Here is a 20,884-nt window from a genome sequence, read left to right as displayed (position 1 = left end):
TTTTTGACCCTCTGTTCCTCATAAGCAGGTATCAGGACTTATTTTCGGGCTGTTGGAAATAAAATGATGAAGCCAAAATTAAAAGTTTATTATAAAATTGAAACAAAAAGATATATAGTATGGACAAGAAGGATAGCTCAGATGCTGATGTTATATAATTATATAACCCTTGAATAAAGACAAACAAACAAACATTTTGAGGTATCTACTATATAACCTTTAAATGAAAACAAACAATTGAGGTTTCTACAAAAAATAAATAAAATATTTTTTTAAAATAAAATAAATTTTGATATTATTTTAAGATATATTTCTTGAATAAAAATGGAGAAGCAAACAATTTCAATTGATCTAGTGTCCAGACAAAAAAAAAATATAAAAAGACTAGTTACTAGTTAAAAAGGAATCGACACCAGCAGGACTCGAACCTGCGCGGGAAATCCCAAAAGATTTCTAATCTTTCGCCTTAACCGCTCGGCCATAGTGCCATAGGTTACTGTTAAATGTGGGATATTTGTTTGTTTGTTTGTTTTTATTCAAGGGTTATAGAATTATATAACATCAGCATCTGCGCTATCCTTCTTGTCCATACTATATATTTTTTCATTTTGATAATAAACTTTTAATTTTGGCTTCAACATTGCATCTCCAACAGCCCGAAAATAAGTCCTGATGCCAGCTTACGAGGAACAGGGGGTTAAAAATAACCAAACCTTCCCAACCTATCTCCACTTGTCTTCATCAACGCTGTAATTGTATTTCTTAATCCCTCCAAGCAGAGATAAAGCTTACAATCTCTTGTAAGCCAGTTAAACTGTTTAAGAGAGTCGACATGTCCATCTCTGGAGATATCCGTTTCAGTCCTTTTCTTTCCTCTTCAAGCAAAGGACACTCAACTAAAATGTGATGAACTGTTTCCAGCTCTCCACATTTGCAGTTGTAACTATCCTTTTCAATTCCAAACTTTTTAAACCATGCGCCAAAGTTGCCATGGCCTGTGCGAAACTGAGTAATATTACTCAAGATCCTTCGACTATCTTTCTTCATGATCACTCCCGTAACCATTTTGGAAAGATTATCAGTACATTTCGACTCCACTGTGATATTATGATACCACAGATCCTTACTGCTGTTCCAATACATTTCTTGCCATTCTTCCATTGCTTGTTTCTTCAAAATTCCAATCGTCTGATTTTGTTGTTGTTTCAGTGTAAGAGGTTCAACCCTCTTGCATTTTCGTTTTTCATCCTTTTTAATCATATAGTCTCTATCATCTTTCGCCAACATGTAAAGCGTGGTTAGCTTTGCAATTGGAGATTTCTCAATCAATGTTAACAAATGACCATTAATAGGATTAGTTTTGCTAATATTTAGGTGTAAACGAATAGCTTTTCGTGCCACCATAAATTTTAGCCTAATACTATATGGCATAATACCAGCTTCCTTTTGTAATACCGCAATAGGAGTTGTGCGATAAGCACCAACAATTCTTCTTAAAGCCATGTTCTGCATCACTTCCAACTTGTGGATTTCTCCTTTCAAGATTTTATGATGCCAAATTTCTAAGCCATATTCAACAATTGGTCTCACGCAAGCAATATACAGTGATCTGACTGCAGACCCTCGCATACCTTTTTGCACGCCACCAAGATGCCAAATAGCACCAACAGCTTTTCTTGCTTTATTGATTTTATTCAAAATATGAGATTTAAAATCAAGCAGATTGTTCAAAGTAATTCCAAGCAATTTAACTTCCTTCTGGGGTTCACGAAGTTCTCCATTAGGTAAAGTAAGTTGCACTTTCTCATCTTTAGGTTTCACATTTTTTTTGTAAAATGAATAAAACCCAATTTATCACCCAAATCAATTTTGGTCATTCTTGATTTAGCCCAATTACAACATTTTTCTAATATGTTGCTTAAGCTTTTGGTATTTTCTTCAATTTTACCTTCAACGGTAATAGTCACATCATCAATAAAGCCAAAAGGAGTTCCACCCCATTCTTTAATGGCATGATACATTGGTGTGGAATATATCAAAAAAAGTAGTGGTGAAATAGGTGAGCCTTGCGGAATTCCAGTACTAATTTTTGCACTGATCCTTTTCTTCGGTCCATGAGCATACTAGCTTCTCTTTCACTTACAAATTGGTATGTCCAGTTTATAAGTGCTTTGGGTAGTTTCATATCCTCCATTGTGTCTGCCAATAAATTTCTGTTGACATTATCAAAAGCTCCTTGAATATCAATGAGCATAGCTGAAATTTTTTCTTTACTAGTTTCAATTCTTTGGACAAGTTCCAAAACAGCATCAGTAGCACAATAACCTTGTCTTCCCCCATATTGCTCTGGTGGAAGTAAGTGCGTTGTAAGCTTGGTCATTCTTTTTGTATAATTTTTCCAGTACTTTAGATGGAATCTTAAGTAAGGAAATTGGTCGGTATGCTCTTGGCTTTGAATAGTCAGGTTTCTTAGGTTTAGGTATAACAACAATAATGCCATGTCTCCAGACTTTTGGGTGGTATCCAAACTTCACACAAGCTTGGAGAAGCTTGAAAAACCTTTCCTTAAAGTCTTTATTCAGCCATGCCATCTTTAAAACTTTGCCAGTAATTCCATCGTCTCCTGGAGCTTTATCATTTGGGGTATCAGCCAATGCAGAGTCAACTTCATCAAACTCTAATTTTGGCCATCGAGAATCGTCGTCAATTTCAAACTCTCTATCAAGACCATGATCAATTTCAGGTAGAAGTGCCTTCCATATTTCATGTCTTTTTTTTCGTCAACAGTAGTAGTGAGAGTTCCATCTTCTTTTCTAATTTGTGGTATAATGGTATCATTGCTTTTTGGATTAATATACTTCAAAATCTTCCAAATGTCATTTCCTTCTAAACTAGACAAATATTTATTCCATTGCTCAGTACTTGCTTCACGCAAACTGTGGTCAAAAATTTTTCTAGCTTTTTTCGCCTCTTCAATTTTTTGTCGTTTCAAAGCCAAAGAAGGTTGTCTTTGACGGGCTTCCCTTTTAGCTTCTAGCGCTTTTTCTAACTTCTCCCTTAATTCTTGATTCCAATAGCGTTTGGACTTTTTCATCACCTTAACTTCCTTCATCGACTTTGCCATTGCTCTTTTTACAACCTCCTCAAGAACTTTAGCTTGGTCATCAATTTGGTCAGTTGATTTTAGAGTTTTGTTATGCACATTAAAATCTTTAATGGCAGAAGAAAGCTCCTTGTCAAACTTTTCCCAATCTGCATTCTTAATATTCAATCTCTTCACCGAAGTAAAAACTTCATCCCCGTTTTTACTCTGAGACATATAAATGTCCCACTCCACAATTGAGTGATCACTTAGTGTATTTTCATCCACTCCACTAAATGAAATTCTATGAAGTAAGTCCACTGAGCCATAAACCAAATCAATATTGGTTCTATTGTTGTATGTTTTTTGATTTCTTGGAGTAATTAACATCATATCATTTTCATGTAGCCACTCAACAACTTCATCTGCTTCCGTATTCGGACCTGCCCTTGACTCCCATTCCTTGTGATGTAAGTTATAATCACCTGCAATGACAATCTTTGAGTATTGTTCCTTGATCTCCCGTTTGAGAAACTCAAAAAACCGGTGGCTCAGGGTATTTCTTGGATGGTTTCGGTTGATTATAGACATTGACAATTGTAATGTCTTTAACCAAAATGGTAACCATATCTCGATTTGTAAACTTTTCAATTTTAGTAGTTAATGCTCGTAAGTCAGAGTTAGACCTAATGTAAGTAATTGCTCTGCATTTATTTTTTTCTTTTCCAGTTTCTGTAAAGATTGGGATCCAATCTTTATGTTTAATGGGCCCATAGTTGTTAAAGTAAGGTTCTTGTAATAACAAGATATCAGGTTCTTTTTTATCTAAGATAGTTTCAGTAATAGATTTCGATTTATGACAATTGAGTTGGAATACTTTATAATTCATTGGATGTAATAGAATTGTTTTCGTTTTCTTCCTCATTGGATTCATCTAGTTCTTCAATATTTGTTTCTTTCATCGGTTCATCTTGTGAGTCGTCAGTGGAAACAGGATGGGCCTCATTATCCTTTTTTGTCTGATTCATTTTTCAATAATCGTATCTTATTACGCATAGCTTGGAGTTCTTCAGGAGTTTTTTTTCTGCTAATAAAAGGTCTAACTTTAACTTTTGTGTACTGGATAATAAGATTATCAGCACACTTTGCATAGTCTTGGGCATTTCTGAATGAAACCAATGCTGTTTGGGTAAATTGGTTTCTGCTAATGATTTTGGGTTCGGTATTCAAAACAATATGGTAATCATTAAAATTGTAGAGAGTTTCTTTCAAGTCTTCAATCGATGCCGTATTAGGTATTTCCTGAAGTACAGCCTTGTACCAAGAATCTGTGTCAAGCACTGAATAAGTAGAGTCAACTTTGGGGATCCATTCTGCAGCTTTATCAGCAAAATCTTTGTCATTAAGTTGAACATATAAATGCCCTTTGACAGTATAGCCTATTTCCTGAGCCACCGGCTTTTGTGCAACCGCATCAATTTTCTTTCCAATCGCAGGGATATTAACTCTTTTCATGGTATCTGGAATTCTTATGCACACTCTAAAAGTGGGTTTGTCTTCATCAACTTTAGTTTCACGGTGTTGTTTTTGAGCCTTCATAATGTCTTTCAACTTTGGAGTTGCTCCATTTGGAGTTTTAGGGGTCAAAGCAAAAGGCAAAGTGTCGACTTTTCTTACCGCGCTCTTGATTTCCTTTTTTGCGTAGCTAAGTTCTTTGGTAGTTAAATCAGCCTTAGTTGAAATAGTTCCAACTTTGTATTCCATATTATCAACTCTTTTCTCAAGATTGTTGGTCATTTCTTTGAATTCCTTGATTTCAGTGTCGATAATTCTTTTGTTTCTTGCTTTTCTTGAGACAAATCTTGAAGAGTCATCTTAGCTATTTCATCAGCTTTATGTTTCACTTTATCGCAATGATCCTTATTATCCTTAACTTCCTTTTTAAGTTTTTCAAACATTACATGTTTAACTTCTGTGTGAACCTGATTGTTTCTCAAAACATCAAGTTCTGAGCGAAGAAATTCACTTGTCCTTCTGAAGCCTTAAGCTTTTCGGTCAAAGCAATGAGTTGTTTAGCTAACTCATTGTTTTTAAGTTCAAGATTTTGAAATTTTATTTCCCAATCTTCAATTGTAATACTCAAGTCTTCTTTAACAATAGACAATTCAACCAGAAATACATCCTTAAGTTTTAAGATGTATTCCCAGGCTTCAAATTATCACCAAATGGATTTGCATCCGGCATGAGAACATCCATGTCACGTGATGGTGTTGCGTCAATTTCCACATCACCACCATCTGGTGAAGAGTCAAAGGTAGGGTTCAAGGTTGGACCAACATTCACAATAGGGGTTTCAACGGGGGTTTCGTGGTTTGAAGAAGCATTATGCTTATCATTCGATTCAAGCTTTTTGTGGATAGTTTCAATTTTTTTATGGGAGTCTGGTTTTTCATTATTTTTTTGGATTTTTGTCGAGGGTTTGATGTGATGAGCTTCATGAGAATGAGGTCCTCTGGAATGAGAACTTTCTTTCTCCTTCAGTTCAACAGCAATAATTTTTTGCATATCATTAATATTAGTCTGTTCATTATTATTGTCGGTATAATTATTGTCGGCAGGAGGGTCGCCGCCACTAAACGTGGTTTGGGTGTTGTTGGGGGGGTCTGACATGGTTTTTAAATGTGGGATAACTGGTTTTCACATCAAACCCGAATAAAATATGATGCTATTTTTAGAAACATATTGTTTACGTTAGGGGAAAGGGCTGGATGGTGTAAAGGGTAACACGTTCGCTCGATAGCGGAAGATACTGGGTTCGATTCCCAGAATACCCCCTTTTCCTGAGGATGTGTACGGGAGTATACACCTAGACTGAAAACCATAGGCTACCCTGGTTACAGGAATGCCGACTCTTCCGTACAGTCTAAATAGCCTGCAGGTGATTGCGGGCCGTATCTCTGGCGGAAGACATTAAGAAATACATGGGCGTCCGTGAAGATAAGTGGAAATGGGTTGGGAAGGTTTTGGGACCGACAGACTGGTTCTCCCTGTTCCTCGTAAGCTGGCATCAGGGCCCATCTTCCGGGCTACTGGAGACGCACAGAACAGAAACCACCCGTACTAAAAAGGTACAAATGAAAACCGGCAAGTCACATAGTCAGACAATAAAAGGATAGCGCAGATGCTGATGTTATATAGTTCTATAACCCTTGAATAAAAACAAACAAACAAAAAAAAAAAACAAACAATTGTTTACGTTTGCCAGTAATAATTAATTAAATTAAAAAGGTGATAAAAACAAGTTTAAATAGGTTGGGAAATTTTACTTTGTGACCTCCCAGCTCATAATTAGCTGGTTATTAGGACTTAATTTTCGAGTGATTGAGATGCAATGTTGAAGGCAAATTAAAGTCATATATAGTAACAGCAAAAAAAAAAAAAAAAAAAAAAAAAAAGAGATGGCGTTGATGATGATGTTATATAATTTTATGACGTTTCAATTAAAGCAAATAAACTAACAATGAAAGGGTTTTTTTAAGATTACACAGATGCTGATATGCTAATGATATACTTTTGATTTTCTTGAATAACAAAAAACAAAGTGACAAACAATTTGAAGATCTCTTAGAAAATCATTTTTAATTTAATTTTCTTTCAAAATACATTATAATACATAATTATGTATTTTAATAATTAACATTTTATTTATATTTCCTAAAATGTCAGATTAGAAATAAAAGTGTAGATATTTTTAATTACTTGTCACATTCTACAATTGATCTAGTGTCCAGACAAAAAAAGAATATAAAAAGACTAGTTACTAGTCAAAGGATATCGACACCAGCAGGACTCGAACCTGCGCGGGAAATCCCAAAAGATTTCTAATCTTTCGCCTTAACCGCTCGGCCATAGTGCCATAGGTTACTGTTAAATGTGGGGTAACTGGTTTTCACATCAAACCCGAATAAAATATGATGCTATTTTTAGATACAATTTTTTTTTACTTGAGCTTTAATTTTTATTTTTTTAAGGATTTTGATAGTGATATGTAAATTTAACAAAATTGTTGAATAAAAGTTTTGTATGAGAAGAATGTGTAATTATTTCATGGATCTTGAGGCTGTGAATGTGGCTGTGGCAAAATTTACAAGATCTAAACAGTCGCAGTCGCAGTCGCAGTCGCAGTCGCAGTCGCAGTCGCAGTCGCAGCCACACTTGGTAAAAAAACAAAAAACAAAATATGAAACTGAAGATGTAAATATAGATGTATGAATGTTTCAATTTTTAGAAGAAGAAAAAAACAAGTGTATTCAAATGACAAGTGATAATTATTATATATTTTAAAGATATTTTGATGAGCCTAAAAAGGTATTGTGTTTGAGGATGAGCCATGTGAGATACAGAGATTAGAACAGGTAAAGAGTTGCATCAAAAGCTTGTAATTCTTTTATGTATTTTTTTTTACCTGTTGATTTCTTTAAAGGAAAGCGAAAGCGATTTGATATTGAAAAAAAAAAAAAAAAAAAGTTAAACATGGATTATTTTAATAAAGAATCAAAAGAAAACAAAAATATATTTAAATTTGGAACTATATTTACTTTAATAAATAATTTACTACTAAGCAATGAAGTTTTTCAATAACTTGATTTGACGATTGAAAAAAAAAGTATATATATATGACAGAGAGGGAAATAATAAAAAGTGCGCGGCTTGTGTAGAGAACCTGCATACATCTATATATAAGTACAAACTAGTCTGGAAGATTTGACTGACTACCAAACAAATTGATCATTAGGCACAGACTTTTAATACCAGTAATGAGATTTCATTTTGGCTTTAAGAGTACCTGCTATATTACGTGGTAGATATTTGTGTAATATATATTTATTCAGTGCACACGACAAATTATAATTAAGCTTATATAGTGAATGCACATATTGGATTAAAAACAATGGGATTTTTTTTTTTTAATGTAAAAAAAAAAAAAAAAAAATGGAGATGATATTTATGTGTGGGACCATAAGACAAAATAGATAGACCAATAAAAATGTTCTGATAGCAATAAACAGAAAAGCCGAGAAAGAGATAGAAAGAAAAAATAAAAATGAGGAGATTTGTATGTTTTTTTTTTTTTTTTTTTTTTTCATTGAGATTTAAAATACAATTTGTTTAGGATTAAGGCATATTCACAAAGTTTATTGCCAGAGTAAAAAAAAAAAAAAAAAAAAAAAGCCCCCAGGTCGGAGATGGACGGAGTGAAACGGAAGGTCCGAGGCCAATTTTGTGAGTCCCAAGCATTAAATTTTTAATTAATTGATTGATTGCTTGGATTAACTGGCCAGGGGTTGGAGGTGTTTTTCAATTGATTTTGAAAAATAAACAAAATAAAATTAAAATAAAATAAAATAAAATAAAATAAAATAAAATAAAATAAAATAAAATAAAATGAAAGGCCTTGGAAGATCAATTCTCGCATGCAGCCACGGCAAAAAGAAAAAAAAAAATAAAAAATAGTGTTGATGAAAAAAAAAAAAAAGAGCCATTTATTTAAAGTTTGTTGCCACAGAACCGACAAGAATTTTGTTGATGCAGCAGCAGTAGCAGCAGCAGCAGCAACAGCAGTAGAAGAAGAAGAAGAAGAAGCAGCCAAATGGGAATTGTTCAGGAATCAATTGTTTGCTGCTCTTTCTGCTTGCTAAATTCATTTTTATCTTAAACAAGATGTTATAATTTTTATTTTTTTTTTTTTTGTTGTTTCTTGAAGTAATTTTTCATCACCCTTTATCAGCACGTGTTAGTATTAAGTTACATGAGAATTTAAAAAAAAAAAAGAATGCTTTCGACTTTATTTTTTGTTTTTTTAGGGAGGGGGGGAGCCAATTTCTTGTCATCTATTGGTTGAGTTCTTTGAATTGAATAATAATAATAATAATAATAATAATAATAATAATAATAATAAGCTTAGATATTTATATTTATATTTATATTTGACATTAGTTGAAGATTTGTTGAACGTTAAATAATTGTCTTATCGATAGGACTATCAATTGTTTCTAGGGAATGTAATTCTCCATGTACCTTAAAAAGACTTTAAATCTTCTTCTTCTTCTTCTTCTTCTTCTTCTTTTATCTTAGCACCTCTTGAGTTTAAGATTACTAACACAACACATATAAATGCTACCATTGGATTTTTTTTTTCATTTTTAAATAGTAAGCCCTATGAATTTTTTTGTTTTTTTGTTTTTTTTGTTTTCTCCACATTCAAAATCAATTTATTGTGGAGAAATATGATGATAACCAGCTTAGTTTTGTCTGTGTGTATGTGTGTGTGTGTGTGGCGGGGACCTAATCTATCTGACTTGGAACCTGAACCTGAACCTGAACCAAAAAAAAAAAAAAAAAAAAAAAAATTTCCTGAAAAAAACTGCTCACGTGACCTTAAATTGGGGTAAAAGGTCTCGTTTCTCCACATCTTTGCTGACGTAATTCTATACGTCATGGCTTACTCAAAAATAATTTCTTTTTTTTTCTTTTTTTTTTTTCTTCTTCCCTTCCAAGCTTTATTTTTAGGGCTTGTTGCAAGCTCCCGCTCGTGCTGTCAGTTTCGTTTTGCTCTCAGATTTGTTGCACGCGCCCGTTATCTTTAAAAAAAAAAAAAAAAAGGGCTTTCTTTCTTTCTTTCTTTCTTTCTTTCTTTTAAGAGATATCAGCTATTCTTTTGTTGCGCCTCTCTTAATTAAGAGCCTCATCTATGAGCAAAGATAAGGATTTACACAATCTTTTTTTTTTTTTTTTTTTTTTTTTTTTCTTCTTCTTCTTCTTCTTCTTCTTCTTCTTTTTATTCAGATCAGAAGAAGAACAAAAAGAAGAACATAAAAAAAACAGTTAACGTTTATGTAATGTAAAAATTATTATTATAAAATTAAAAGTTGCCACCCGAAGCTGTCCGTTATATTTTTATTTATTTTTTTTTTTTTTGACTCATTTATTTTAAATATTTATTATTATTATTATTATTATTAGATTTATTAATAAAATATATTGAAACCTTCTAAAAGACTTTTCCTTCTTTTAAAGGGAGAGCTATTTGCCACACATATCCTCGGCTGCAGCGGTAGTTAGCGCGGTATTCTTTTTTTTTTTTTTTTTTTTTGTATTTCAATTTTTTATCAGCCCTTGAAAAAATAAAATAATTTAAACTAAATTAAAGTATAATAATATAAAAGGATTATGTAATGATTGTATTAATTTAATTATTTTTTTTTTAATTTGTGAATAAATTTATTCACACATACACACACACACACACAGTCTTTCTCTCCACAGACAAAATTAATATTATCATTATCAAAATTTCACCTTTTGGTATATCTAAAAGACTCATCCATATTCTTTTCTTAAAACTTTAGATTTGATATAAAAAAAAAACACTTTTTATTTATTTATTTTTTTTTCTAGGGAGAGAAATGAGCAAGTTTTGTTTGTCTTGGGGCGGGAAGTTGTTCAAGCGCTCGGGAATAGGTCTCCCTTTACCCTTTTACAGCGCTTATTTTTTTTTTATTTTTTAGAGAGACAAATATATTTATATATATTGACGAAAAAAAAAAAAAAAAAAAAAAAATAAGAAAGGGAAAGAAAGAAGGGAAGACAGCCACCCGCCATATATAGGCATATTTTCCAAATTCCAAATTCCAAAATACTTGAAGTCCTCGGAAAGATTTCGAAGCTTTTTTTTATTTTTATTTTTTTATTTTTTTCTGCTCGACCTTCCTTTAATCCATCTTATAACAGGCTTCTTTTATTTTCTCTTTTTTATTTTATTTTATTTTTTTTACTATTTACATTATTACAAAAAAAAAAAACAACAACCTCCATACTACTATATATCTTTTCAATTCGTAAAAAAAGATTGTACATATCTGACATTAGAAATAAGCATAGTTTGTAAGAATGATATGTCATAGAAACTTTTGAAATAAAAAAATAAAAAAATAAAAAAAAGAATTTCTGGAATATAGAGAGACAATTCTAAGAAAAAGAAGAAAAAAAGACTTTTGTGTGTGGGGAAGAAGACATAAAACCATCAATCAAAACCCCATGGAGGTAAAAAAAAAAAAAAATTCAATGATGATATTGTAGAAAACAAGGCATTTTTTTTATTTTTTTATTTTTTTATTTAGTTTACCATGAAATATTAGTCATCTATATAATCAACTAGTTATTGTATATATAATAAATAAAACTTGTAACTTTAGGTTGTAACAAACTCAATCTTGTGACTCTATTAGAAACCATGAGCTGGTGATTGGGCTGATCAGAAAATTAACCAGATCTGTTGAGTTCTGTTGAGTTGAGTTGAGTTGAGTTGAGTTGAGTTGAGGCTTATCTTCAAGTACCCTTCACTTCCTCAAAAATCAAAAATCAAAAATCAAAAATCAGCTAATTAGAGACATGTAAAATAATAAAATATTTGACATGATGATGATGATGATGATGATGATGACTTTGAAATTTTCAAAAAAAAGAAAAAAAAAATTTGAAAAAGAAACTTTCTCGTTATCTACAGAAAAGAATAAGAATAAGAAGAAGAATAAGAAGAAGTGAAAGAGGAAGAAGAAGAAGAACAAAAAAAAAACGACGCCCCGGGTTATCGTGCCACCCAGCCACTCACGCCGCGTTTTCTTATCTCTGTCAGCTCACTTTTCTATTTTTTTTTTAATAGACTGTTTTGATGCTGCAAGTGTTTATATGGAAATTTTTTATACCATATATTATTATGGTATATATGCAAAAGAGAAGGAAAAAAAATAATTTTACATACAGAACCCCAACTTTTTTTTTTTTTTTTTTTTGGCAGAGGGACTGAACTTCTGCGCGTATATGTGTGTATATAGCTTACTAACTTCCAAATCATTAGAAGGGGGAAGGAATAGACAGAAACAAACTCCGTGCAGGCACAAGCACATTTGGGCAAAGAACAGGTCTTTTGCCGGGGGGTTTATGTGTATGTGCAAAGAGAAGATGTCTTGCGTGTAAGCATAACGGGAGCAGTAGAATAGCGCTTGTTTCGATTGTTTATAATAATTATAATGAGATATGAAATTTCTCAATTTCATAAAGATATTTGTTTTTCCGGTAGGGGCCCGTGTGCTCCGGTGTTGACAAGGCATAAATAAAAAACCTGAAATCTTCCAAAAACGGTTTGCGATCTTTTTTACGTGTAAAAAAAAAAAAAAAATAGGAATTTTGGTGGGTGAGATGTTAAAACCAGCACCAACCACAGAAAAAAATAAAAAAAAACAAAAAATGTAAAAAATATAATAAGTCTGGGAGAGATAAGGATTTTAATGATGAAAGCCTCACCGGCGAGGAAAATAAAATAAAATAAAAATAAAATACAACTGTATTACATTTCCATACATCATACAGACTTTACTTTGTATTTTTTTTTAATGGCCAACTGATAAGAAAAAAAAAATTGTTACATCACATAAATTTGTCAATGGTCTTAAGAACCAAAAAAAAAAAAAAAAAAAAAAAAAACTCCATTCACTCACAAAAAAAGATTCATAATTAGTAGACATTTTGAAAAAAAAAAAAAAAAAAAAAAAAAAAAAAAAAACATTTTCAAGATATTAATAGATGATAGATCTAAGAAGGATCTTAAGAAATAAGAATTTTTTTTTTTTCAAAAAAAATAAATAAACAGATCTAAACTTTAGCTCAATTGATTAATTTAGTTGTATCTAATATCTAACAAAAGATAAGAGTTACATGGTGGAATCTATTCAAAAAAAAAAAAAAAAAAAAAAGTAAACAAAGCCTCAACTTTTATTGTTAGCCCTCAAACTAATATATATATATACTCCACAAAACAATGACCAGCACGTTTTTTTTTTCAAATAACAGGGGATTTTAAGATTTCCATAAATTCTTTTTAAAGCCGCAACTTAGATTAAAGACAAAAAGGGGAAATAAAAACTTTTTTTTTCTTTTATTTAAGAATAATTGGATTTCTGACAGGTACAGAAATCTTTTGTAAAAAAAAAAAAAATTAAATTAAATTAAATTAAATTAAATAAATAAAAAAAACAAGTAAAATAGAAGTAATAATAACAATGAAAAAAAAAAAAAACAAGAATAAAAAAATAAAATCTGGGGTAGATAAAATGTAAAAAATAAATTTTAAAACAAGCTAGTTGAGTGAAAATTCATTACAATTATCCACAATAATAATAATAATAATAATAATAATAATAATAATAATAATAATAATAATAATAATAATAATAATAATAATAATAATAACGGTTCCTGAGTTTCTATTTTATTTTTTTCAATGATATTGTTATCTTTTAGATGACTATGATGAGATAAATAATATGGAGAAAAAAAAAAAAAAAAAAAAAAGCTCAAATAGGAGTACGCGTGTGGGTGCGAGTGGGAAAAGTATATCCAATAACGATATAACAAACAATAACAATAACAAACAATAATAACAATAAAAAAAAAAACTAACCTGGTTATCTTGTCTCTGTAACTCTAAGTTTTTTTTTTTCCTCTTATCTTGTGAATAACACCTGTTTGATAATACCACCCATTTAGTAATCAGAGTACAAGAGCAAGCCACTATTTTTTTTTTTTTTCTTTTCAAGACAATGAAAAAAAATAAATAAATAAATAAATAAGGGGAAAATCAATTGTTTGATTTCTTTTTATTTATTTATTTATTTATTTCTTTTTATTAATATTAAAAAGAGGTTTTTTTTTTTTTTTTTTTGATTCTATATATATATATACAACAGTGTTTAACAAACAAACAAAAAAAACCGTTATTAATATGGGGTTCAAAATGGCAGAACGATAAAAAAAAATTGACATATTATATACTATGCTTAGTAAAATTTTTTTTTGATAGAATTGATAGAATTGTGAAAGAAAAACAAGCTTGCTTAAGTCAATTGTTTGTGACTAGAATAAATTATATATATAATTTAAATTTTTTTCTATTTCTATTTCTATCTTGTATCTTGTATATTAAGATTTAAAAAAACAATTTTTTATTCCCCTTACTTGCCCAACTTTTATATTCAGTGGGCAAACAGTACTGAAAAAAAAAAAGTTAAAAGATTTACTGCTGTTAACAGAGGATGGGGGTTTTTTTTTTAAAAATATAAAATAAAATAAAATAAAAATTACTCCAGAATATATATTTTCGTTCCGAAATAATCTGTTTCTGCTATTTATTTATTTATTTATTTATTTATTTATTTCCGAAATTAGATAATTTCCCATCTCCGATTACCCCAAGTTTTTCCCATTCCTTGTATTGCCCACTGTTTTTTTTTTTTTTTTCTTTTAAGTCGTATTTCTCTTTTAAAAAAATATCTTTATTTCTAACCATGTTTTACCCTAAATTTATTGACATCTATTTATACATATATATATATATATTCAATAGTTGTATGGAAACCATAAATATACTTGAATTCTGTTTAGAATATTATAAGATAAGAGCGAGAACACATTTAGTAATGGACACTTACAAATGTGGTAATTCATTATTTTTATTTCTGGGGGAAAAAAAACAAAAAAAAAAAACCGGTAACTATCTTGTTAAACTATTGATGAAAAAAAAAAAAAAAAAAAAACCGTTACGCGAGCAAAATAGTGTCTACTACTCTTTTTTTTTTTTTTTTTTTTTCTTTCTTGATATCAATTAAAGAATGAAATCTTTCAATTTTGAAAAAAAACAAAACATTGATTATTATTTTTATCATTTTTATTTTTTATCAATTCATAGGAGACATTGATATCATTTTTCTTTTTTTTTTTTTTAAAAAAAACTATACATTAGACTTTAACGAGCAATTCTTTGTTTATAGACGAGAGAGAAATCTAATAATATGTATATAAAAAAAAATAGAAGTTTAAATGTTATTTTAATACATATTAAATGAATACACTATATATTGTTCAATTTTACTTTTTGATATATATATTTCTAATTGAAAAAAATAAATAAATAAAATAAATAAAAAATGTCAAAATTGATCTTTCAAATGTCTCTCGTTTTGTCGGTCAAAATCCCGGCTCGTCATAACTTTGTATGATATTTTAGAATTTTTAGAATTTTAAAATTTTATTTATTTATAAATTATTAGTCCGGCCACCTGCCCGAGAGAGAGAGAGAGAGAGAGAGAAGAAAATGAAAAATGAAAAATTTCATTTGAATGATAATAAAAATAATAAAAATACAAGGACATGTAAAATATGTAAAATGTAAAGGTAATGATTAGGTCAGCACTAAAGATTAGATCAGCAAACTATGATGAAATTTCTCGTTGTATGTTTTCCCTTTCCAAAAAAAAGAAAAAAAAGAAAAGAAAAGTTTTTTTTTTTTATTTTCTATTTATTTTAGTATTAAAATAGTATTTTTTTTTTTTTTTTTTATATATTTTGGTCTTTCCCAATACACACATACACAAAATTTATGGAGAGAAAAATTTTTGAACAAAGTCAAAAAAAAAAAAAAAAAAATGAATTCCTAAAAAGTCAATAAAAATGATTAGAATCATGAAAGAAATTAAAATAAAAAATTGTTTAACATTTATAGTTATTGAGCAACATTAAACTTATATACCACGACCTAGACGACAAGAGTAAGAAATATTGAAAAAAAAAAAAAAAATTATAAGGAGTACACTGACTGATACCAAAAAAAAAAAAAAAAAAAATCACTTTGTTTGAAACTAGGAGCAAGATGAACTTGACATCTCAATCCCGGTTAACTCTTCTTTGATTATATTATTTAATAGTAGGGGCTTTACATTACACACATCAAAATCATGATGAAATATTATTACTTTATTTATATCAGTGGGCATTTTCCACCAAGGATATCTAACATTATTATTATTATAATTATCATGTAGAACACGGCTTGATACGTGTAATGAAGATAGTAGATTTGATATATATATTTAGCTTAACAGTAGAACTAACTACAGAAAGAGGGGAGTAATAGTTTGGAGCAGTTTGTGCAAAATTGCCCATTTCTACTGTTCCACAATACTGAATCATCCCTTCTATCATTTCTCCATTAATTAGAAAAGTTATTAATTACCCTCTTCTCCCCCTCTAAAAAAATAATAATAATAATAATAATAATAATAATAATAATAATAATTCATAAACAAAATAGAATGGTAATGAATAAATAAATAAATAAATAAATAAAAAAACCAATTCCAGAATGGTGATTACAAACAATAATAAAATATTGATCATTTCATTTGTCCCTCCCTTCCTCCCCCCGAGGGGAGAGGTAAAGGAGAAATGGAAGTTGAATCAGAGAGGCCAGGCAGTTATAAATAAATAAATAAATAAATAAATAACTAGATAGATAGATATATAGATAGATAAATAGATAGAAAGTAAAAAAGGATCAACAATTATAGTTAATATGTTGGTGGGGTGTATGAATGTATTTATGGTCATATCCATGGTTATGATCCGTGCATCCTCGGGACAAAAAAAAAAAAAAAAAACAAAAAACTCAACACCAAGAGATTTTCTTAAGTCAAAGCATTTATTTGTTAATTCTTTTATTTTATTTTATTTTATTTTTTTTTTTTTAGTAAGATGATTGATTTCAATTGCTTTTAAAAAAATAAAAAAATAAAAAAATAAAAAATAAAAACTTTTAAAACCATCTCCGAGAAAAACTTCCTAGATCAGTAAGATAATAATAGTATATAGAGAAAGTGTTGCTGTTTATTTCAATATTTCTTCATTCATTCATTCATTCATTCTATTTTTTTTCTTTTCTCCAGGAAAGTCCAAAGACCACCACCACCATCATATACACACACCATTAAATTTCACAGGTACAAAAAAATAAAACAATGGTGGGACCAACAAAAAAACCAAAAGAAAAAAGAAATGTTAACAAATAAAAAAAAAAAAAAAAAAAACAAATGACTTTTTTTTTTTTTCTTATCTTTTGCGTAAAAAAATCAAAAATCAAAAATTTAAAATTATTACATAATGTGTAAAATATTTTAAGCAATCGGGAACTTGTAGAAGAGCCTAAAAAATATATATATATATTTATATAAAGTTTTTACAAAAAATACCGTGATGTAAAAATATTATTAAAAATATTAACAAAAATTCATTCATCATACAATATAACACACACACACACACAATATCAAAATAATGTCAGGTCTCTCATACTTTTTGTTATCATCATCATCATCATCATCATCGTCTCTTAACACCCGGTATTATCTTAAAATCGTTTCAAGATAAACGTTGGGCCAACGGATTAAAAAAAAAAAAAAAAAATTCTTTATATAAATAGTCCGATATCTCTCTCCAATTTCTAAATTTTTTTTTTTCTTTTCTCTTTCTTCTTTCCCTTTCTCTTCTTCAGCATTCTTCTTCTCTCCTAATTTCCATTAGCTTTCAAGAGTCTCATCTCTTATTAATTCATAATATATTCAAATCCCCCTTTTTTTTTTATTTTTTTTTTTAAACAAAGCAACACTTTAAAAAATCAAAAAAAACAACAACATCAAGTCCATTCTTTTTGTAACTATCCTTTTATTTTTTAAACAATCAATCACATACACAACACAACAACACATTCACAATGGCTCAAACAACAATTATTTCTAACGGCGCTAACCTTGCCAAGTATATGAGTCTCCCCCAGAAGGGAGCTGTCCTTGCCGAGTACATTTGGATTGACGGTACCAACAACATCAGATCAAAGTGCAGAACTTTTTACAAGAAGCCCGAGACTATCGACGACCTCCCTGAGTGGAACTTTGACGGTTCTTCTACCAACCAGGCTCCTGGCTCTAACTCTGATATCTACCTCAGACCCGTTGCCATGTACCCCGATCCTCTGAGACTTGGCGATAACATTATTGTTCTCGCTGAGTGCTACAACTCTGATGGCTCCCCCAATGCCTTTAACTACAGACACGAGTGCGCCAAGCTTATGGAGGCTCACAAGGATGAGAAGATTTGGTTTGGCATTGAGCAGGAGTACACTCTCTTTGACAATCTTGGAAACGTTTACGGCTGGCCCGTTGGAGGTTTCCCTGCCCCCCAGGGCCCTTACTACTGCGGTGTCGGCACCGGCAAGGTTTACTGCCGTGATATTGTCGAGGCTCACTACCGCGCCTGCCTTTTCGCTGGTATCCGCATTTCTGGTATCAATGCTGAGGTTATGCCTTCCCAGTGGGAGTTCCAGGTTGGCCCCTGTGACGGCATCTCGATGGGTGACGAACTTACTGTTGCCCGATATCTCCTCCACCGTGTTGCCGAGGACTTTGGCGTTGTTATCTCCTTCCACCCCAAGCCTTTGAAGGGTGACTGGAATGGTGCCGGCTGCCACACTAACGTTTCCACCGAGAAGATGAGACAGCCTGGTGGCATGAAGTACATTGAGGAAGCTATTGAGAAGCTTTCCAAGAGACACAAGGAGCACATTGCCGTCTACGGTGAAGACAATGACTTGCGTCTTACTGGCAGACACGAGACTGCTTCTGCTGCCACCTTTTCTTCTGGTGTTGCCAACCGTGGTTCCTCTATCAGAATCCCCCGCTCTGTTGCCAAGGAGGGCTTTGGATACTTTGAGGACAGACGTCCTGCTTCCAACATTGACCCCTACTTGGTCACTGGCATTATGACTGAGACCATTCTTGGCAGCATTCCCGATGTTGATGTTGTCAAGCAGGTCAGCAGAAAGTAAACTGAAAAAAAATAATTTTAAACTTTGTTTGATAGAATCCATCCTTTATTGTATTATTGTTGCTTTGTTTTTTAAAAAAAATAAAAAAAAATTTGAATTATTTTGAATCTGAGACATTTGAATCATGATTAGCACGAGACATTTTTTTTTTAAAAGTGTAGGTAATTACTTTTAAGTAATAGATGCCTTAATATGATTTTTTGTAGATAGTAGTATCTGAGCATAGACCAAAAAAAACAAAAAGGTTGCTTTTGAGGCTGTGTTGATTTGCTACAAATTTTTTATTTGGAGTCAATTTTTTTTTCTCCACATTATACGGCCGTACGGCTACAGGTTTCTATTAAAAAAAAAAAAAAAAAAAAAATACGCCACTAAAAGTGAGGATGAGGATCGGAATATCAAGGAGTAATGAATCCATAAAAGAGAGAATGAGAATTTTGGACATTGATATGATTATTATTATTATTATTATTATTATTATTATTATTATTATTATTATTATTATTATTATTATTATTATTATTATTATTATTATTATTATTAAAATACTCTTTTGGAAAAAAGTTGCTCTTAGTTTATTTACAGAGGGCTGCATATTAAAGAAGAAGAAGAAGAAGAAGAAGAAGAAGAAGAAAAAAAAAAAAATTTAAAACCTGGTGATGTGAAAAATAAAAAAAAAAATAAAAAAAAACTAAACAATTAAAAGAGACGAGATTAATTGAAATGAATGAAATTGTAAATTAAAAAATTAAAAAAAGAAAAAAAAAAATTAAATAAAAATTCCTAATGTAGTCAGTCGTTGACGAAAATTTCAAAAAAAATTAAAAAAAAAAAAAAAAAGTCACTCAAACATAAAAAAAAAAATAAATAAATAAAGACTTTTTATTTTTTTTATTTTATTTTAATATTCCATTGACTCCACAAATTCATTACATATTAATTAACATTGACCAATAATATTATTTTATTTCAATTTTTTTTTCTCCTCTTGTCCACTTTATCCATTGGTGAGGAGGAGGGGGTTAACAGTTTTAAAACATTTATATTTAAAAACTGAACTTTATAGTTAAACAAGTATTGGTTATATAAATATTTTCTTTTGTATTTATATATATATATATATATTTCATTTTCATATCCCCCACTTCTTGTTAGTAGGCCTTTTGTCTAAAATGAAAAAAAATGAAAAAAATGAAAAATGAAAATAAAAAAAAAACCTTCTGTTTTTTTTCTTTCTTTCTTTCTTTCTTTCTTCCCCACTTATTTTGTATCTCGATAAGCTGATACGGTAGTTATCGCACTATCGCACTATCGTGATAGAACCCAAAGTTATTTAATTCACCTTTTTTTTTATTTTTATTTTTATTTTTTTTCCTTCTTCCTCTGGAGAGTGGAGCTTCACTATCAATCAATGTTTAATATTTTTCCCAACAACAAAAACAAGCATAGACTATTTGGACTGATTAGTTTAACAAAGAAAAAAAAATACTTTCTGATAGATAAAATGGTAGTTGAAAATATATTATGCTTTGAATGATATTATATATATATATATATATATATATATAGTTTTGTAAATATATACAATCTCTAACAAAATATTGATCATGATCACAAATATAAGTCCTTAAAAAAAATAATACTTCTTCTACTACTACATGCAATTTTTTCAAAACGGGGATTTTCCCTTCTTTCCAATAACTAGGTTCACTTACAGAATCCCTCCACCCCCCCACATTAGCGTGTACATACACTTAACCATATTTCTAGTCAGACAAACAAAAATAAAAAAAATAAACGAGTTCCAATGTGACGTTTTTTACTCCCATAGTTGCAATATTAAAATGGGAGCCAGGATTCAGTGAGAAACTTCAAAATGTATTTTTTTTTTCTTTTTTTTTACGTCTTGCTGTCAGTTTGATTTTTTTTTTATTTATTTATTTATTTAACTGCATCTTAAATTGCGTAACTTTTTTTTTTTTTTTTTTTTTTTGAAAATGTTTACAAAACTGCCAAATTATTCATTCCATTAT

General features: G+C 30.1%; 5 protein-coding genes across 5 annotated transcripts; 1 reads left to right on the top strand and 4 right to left on the bottom strand.

Annotated features, from left to right (window-relative positions):
• Nucleotides 1–762: 762 nt before the first annotated feature.
• Nucleotides 763–2,021, bottom strand: SAPINGB_P004662 (uncharacterized protein; the record flags this gene model as incomplete). The annotated part of the gene is made up of 2 exons (XM_031999377.1): nt 763–1,808; nt 1,949–2,021. 2 exons carry the CDS (start codon nt 2,019–2,021, stop codon nt 763–765), a joined length of 1,119 nt encoding a protein of 372 aa, XP_031855268.1.
• A 288-nt stretch (nt 2,022–2,309) lies between these two features.
• On the bottom strand, nt 2,310–3,673 carry SAPINGB_P004661 (uncharacterized protein; the record flags this gene model as incomplete). The annotated part of the gene is made up of 2 exons (XM_031999376.1): nt 2,310–2,769; nt 2,859–3,673. The coding sequence occupies 2 exons, from the start codon at nt 3,671–3,673 to the stop codon at nt 2,310–2,312; spliced, it is 1,275 nt and encodes a 424-aa protein (XP_031855267.1).
• A 414-nt stretch (nt 3,674–4,087) lies between these two features.
• On the bottom strand, nt 4,088–4,879 carry SAPINGB_P004660 (uncharacterized protein; the record flags this gene model as incomplete). The annotated part of the gene is made up of 1 exon (XM_031999375.1): nt 4,088–4,879. One exon carries the CDS (start codon nt 4,877–4,879, stop codon nt 4,088–4,090), a length of 792 nt encoding a protein of 263 aa, XP_031855266.1.
• Nucleotides 4,880–5,272: 393 nt separating this feature from the next.
• Nucleotides 5,273–5,752, bottom strand: SAPINGB_P004659 (uncharacterized protein; the record flags this gene model as incomplete). Its single annotated transcript, XM_031999374.1, has 1 exon — nt 5,273–5,752. The coding sequence occupies one exon, from the start codon at nt 5,750–5,752 to the stop codon at nt 5,273–5,275; it is 480 nt and encodes a 159-aa protein (XP_031855265.1).
• Nucleotides 5,753–17,741: 11,989 nt separating this feature from the next.
• On the top strand, nt 17,742–18,851 carry SAPINGB_P004658 (uncharacterized protein; the record flags this gene model as incomplete). Its single annotated transcript, XM_031999373.1, has 1 exon — nt 17,742–18,851. One exon carries the CDS (start codon nt 17,742–17,744, stop codon nt 18,849–18,851), a length of 1,110 nt encoding a protein of 369 aa, XP_031855264.1.
• Nucleotides 18,852–20,884: the final 2,033 nt, after the last annotated feature.

Source organism: Magnusiomyces paraingens (genome assembly GCF_902498895.1).
Source record: "Magnusiomyces paraingens strain CBS 517.90 genome assembly, contig: contig3, whole genome shotgun sequence".
Taxonomy (NCBI): domain Eukaryota; kingdom Fungi; phylum Ascomycota; class Dipodascomycetes; order Dipodascales; family Dipodascaceae; genus Magnusiomyces; species Magnusiomyces paraingens.
This window is presented reverse-complemented; position numbering and strand designations above follow the sequence as displayed.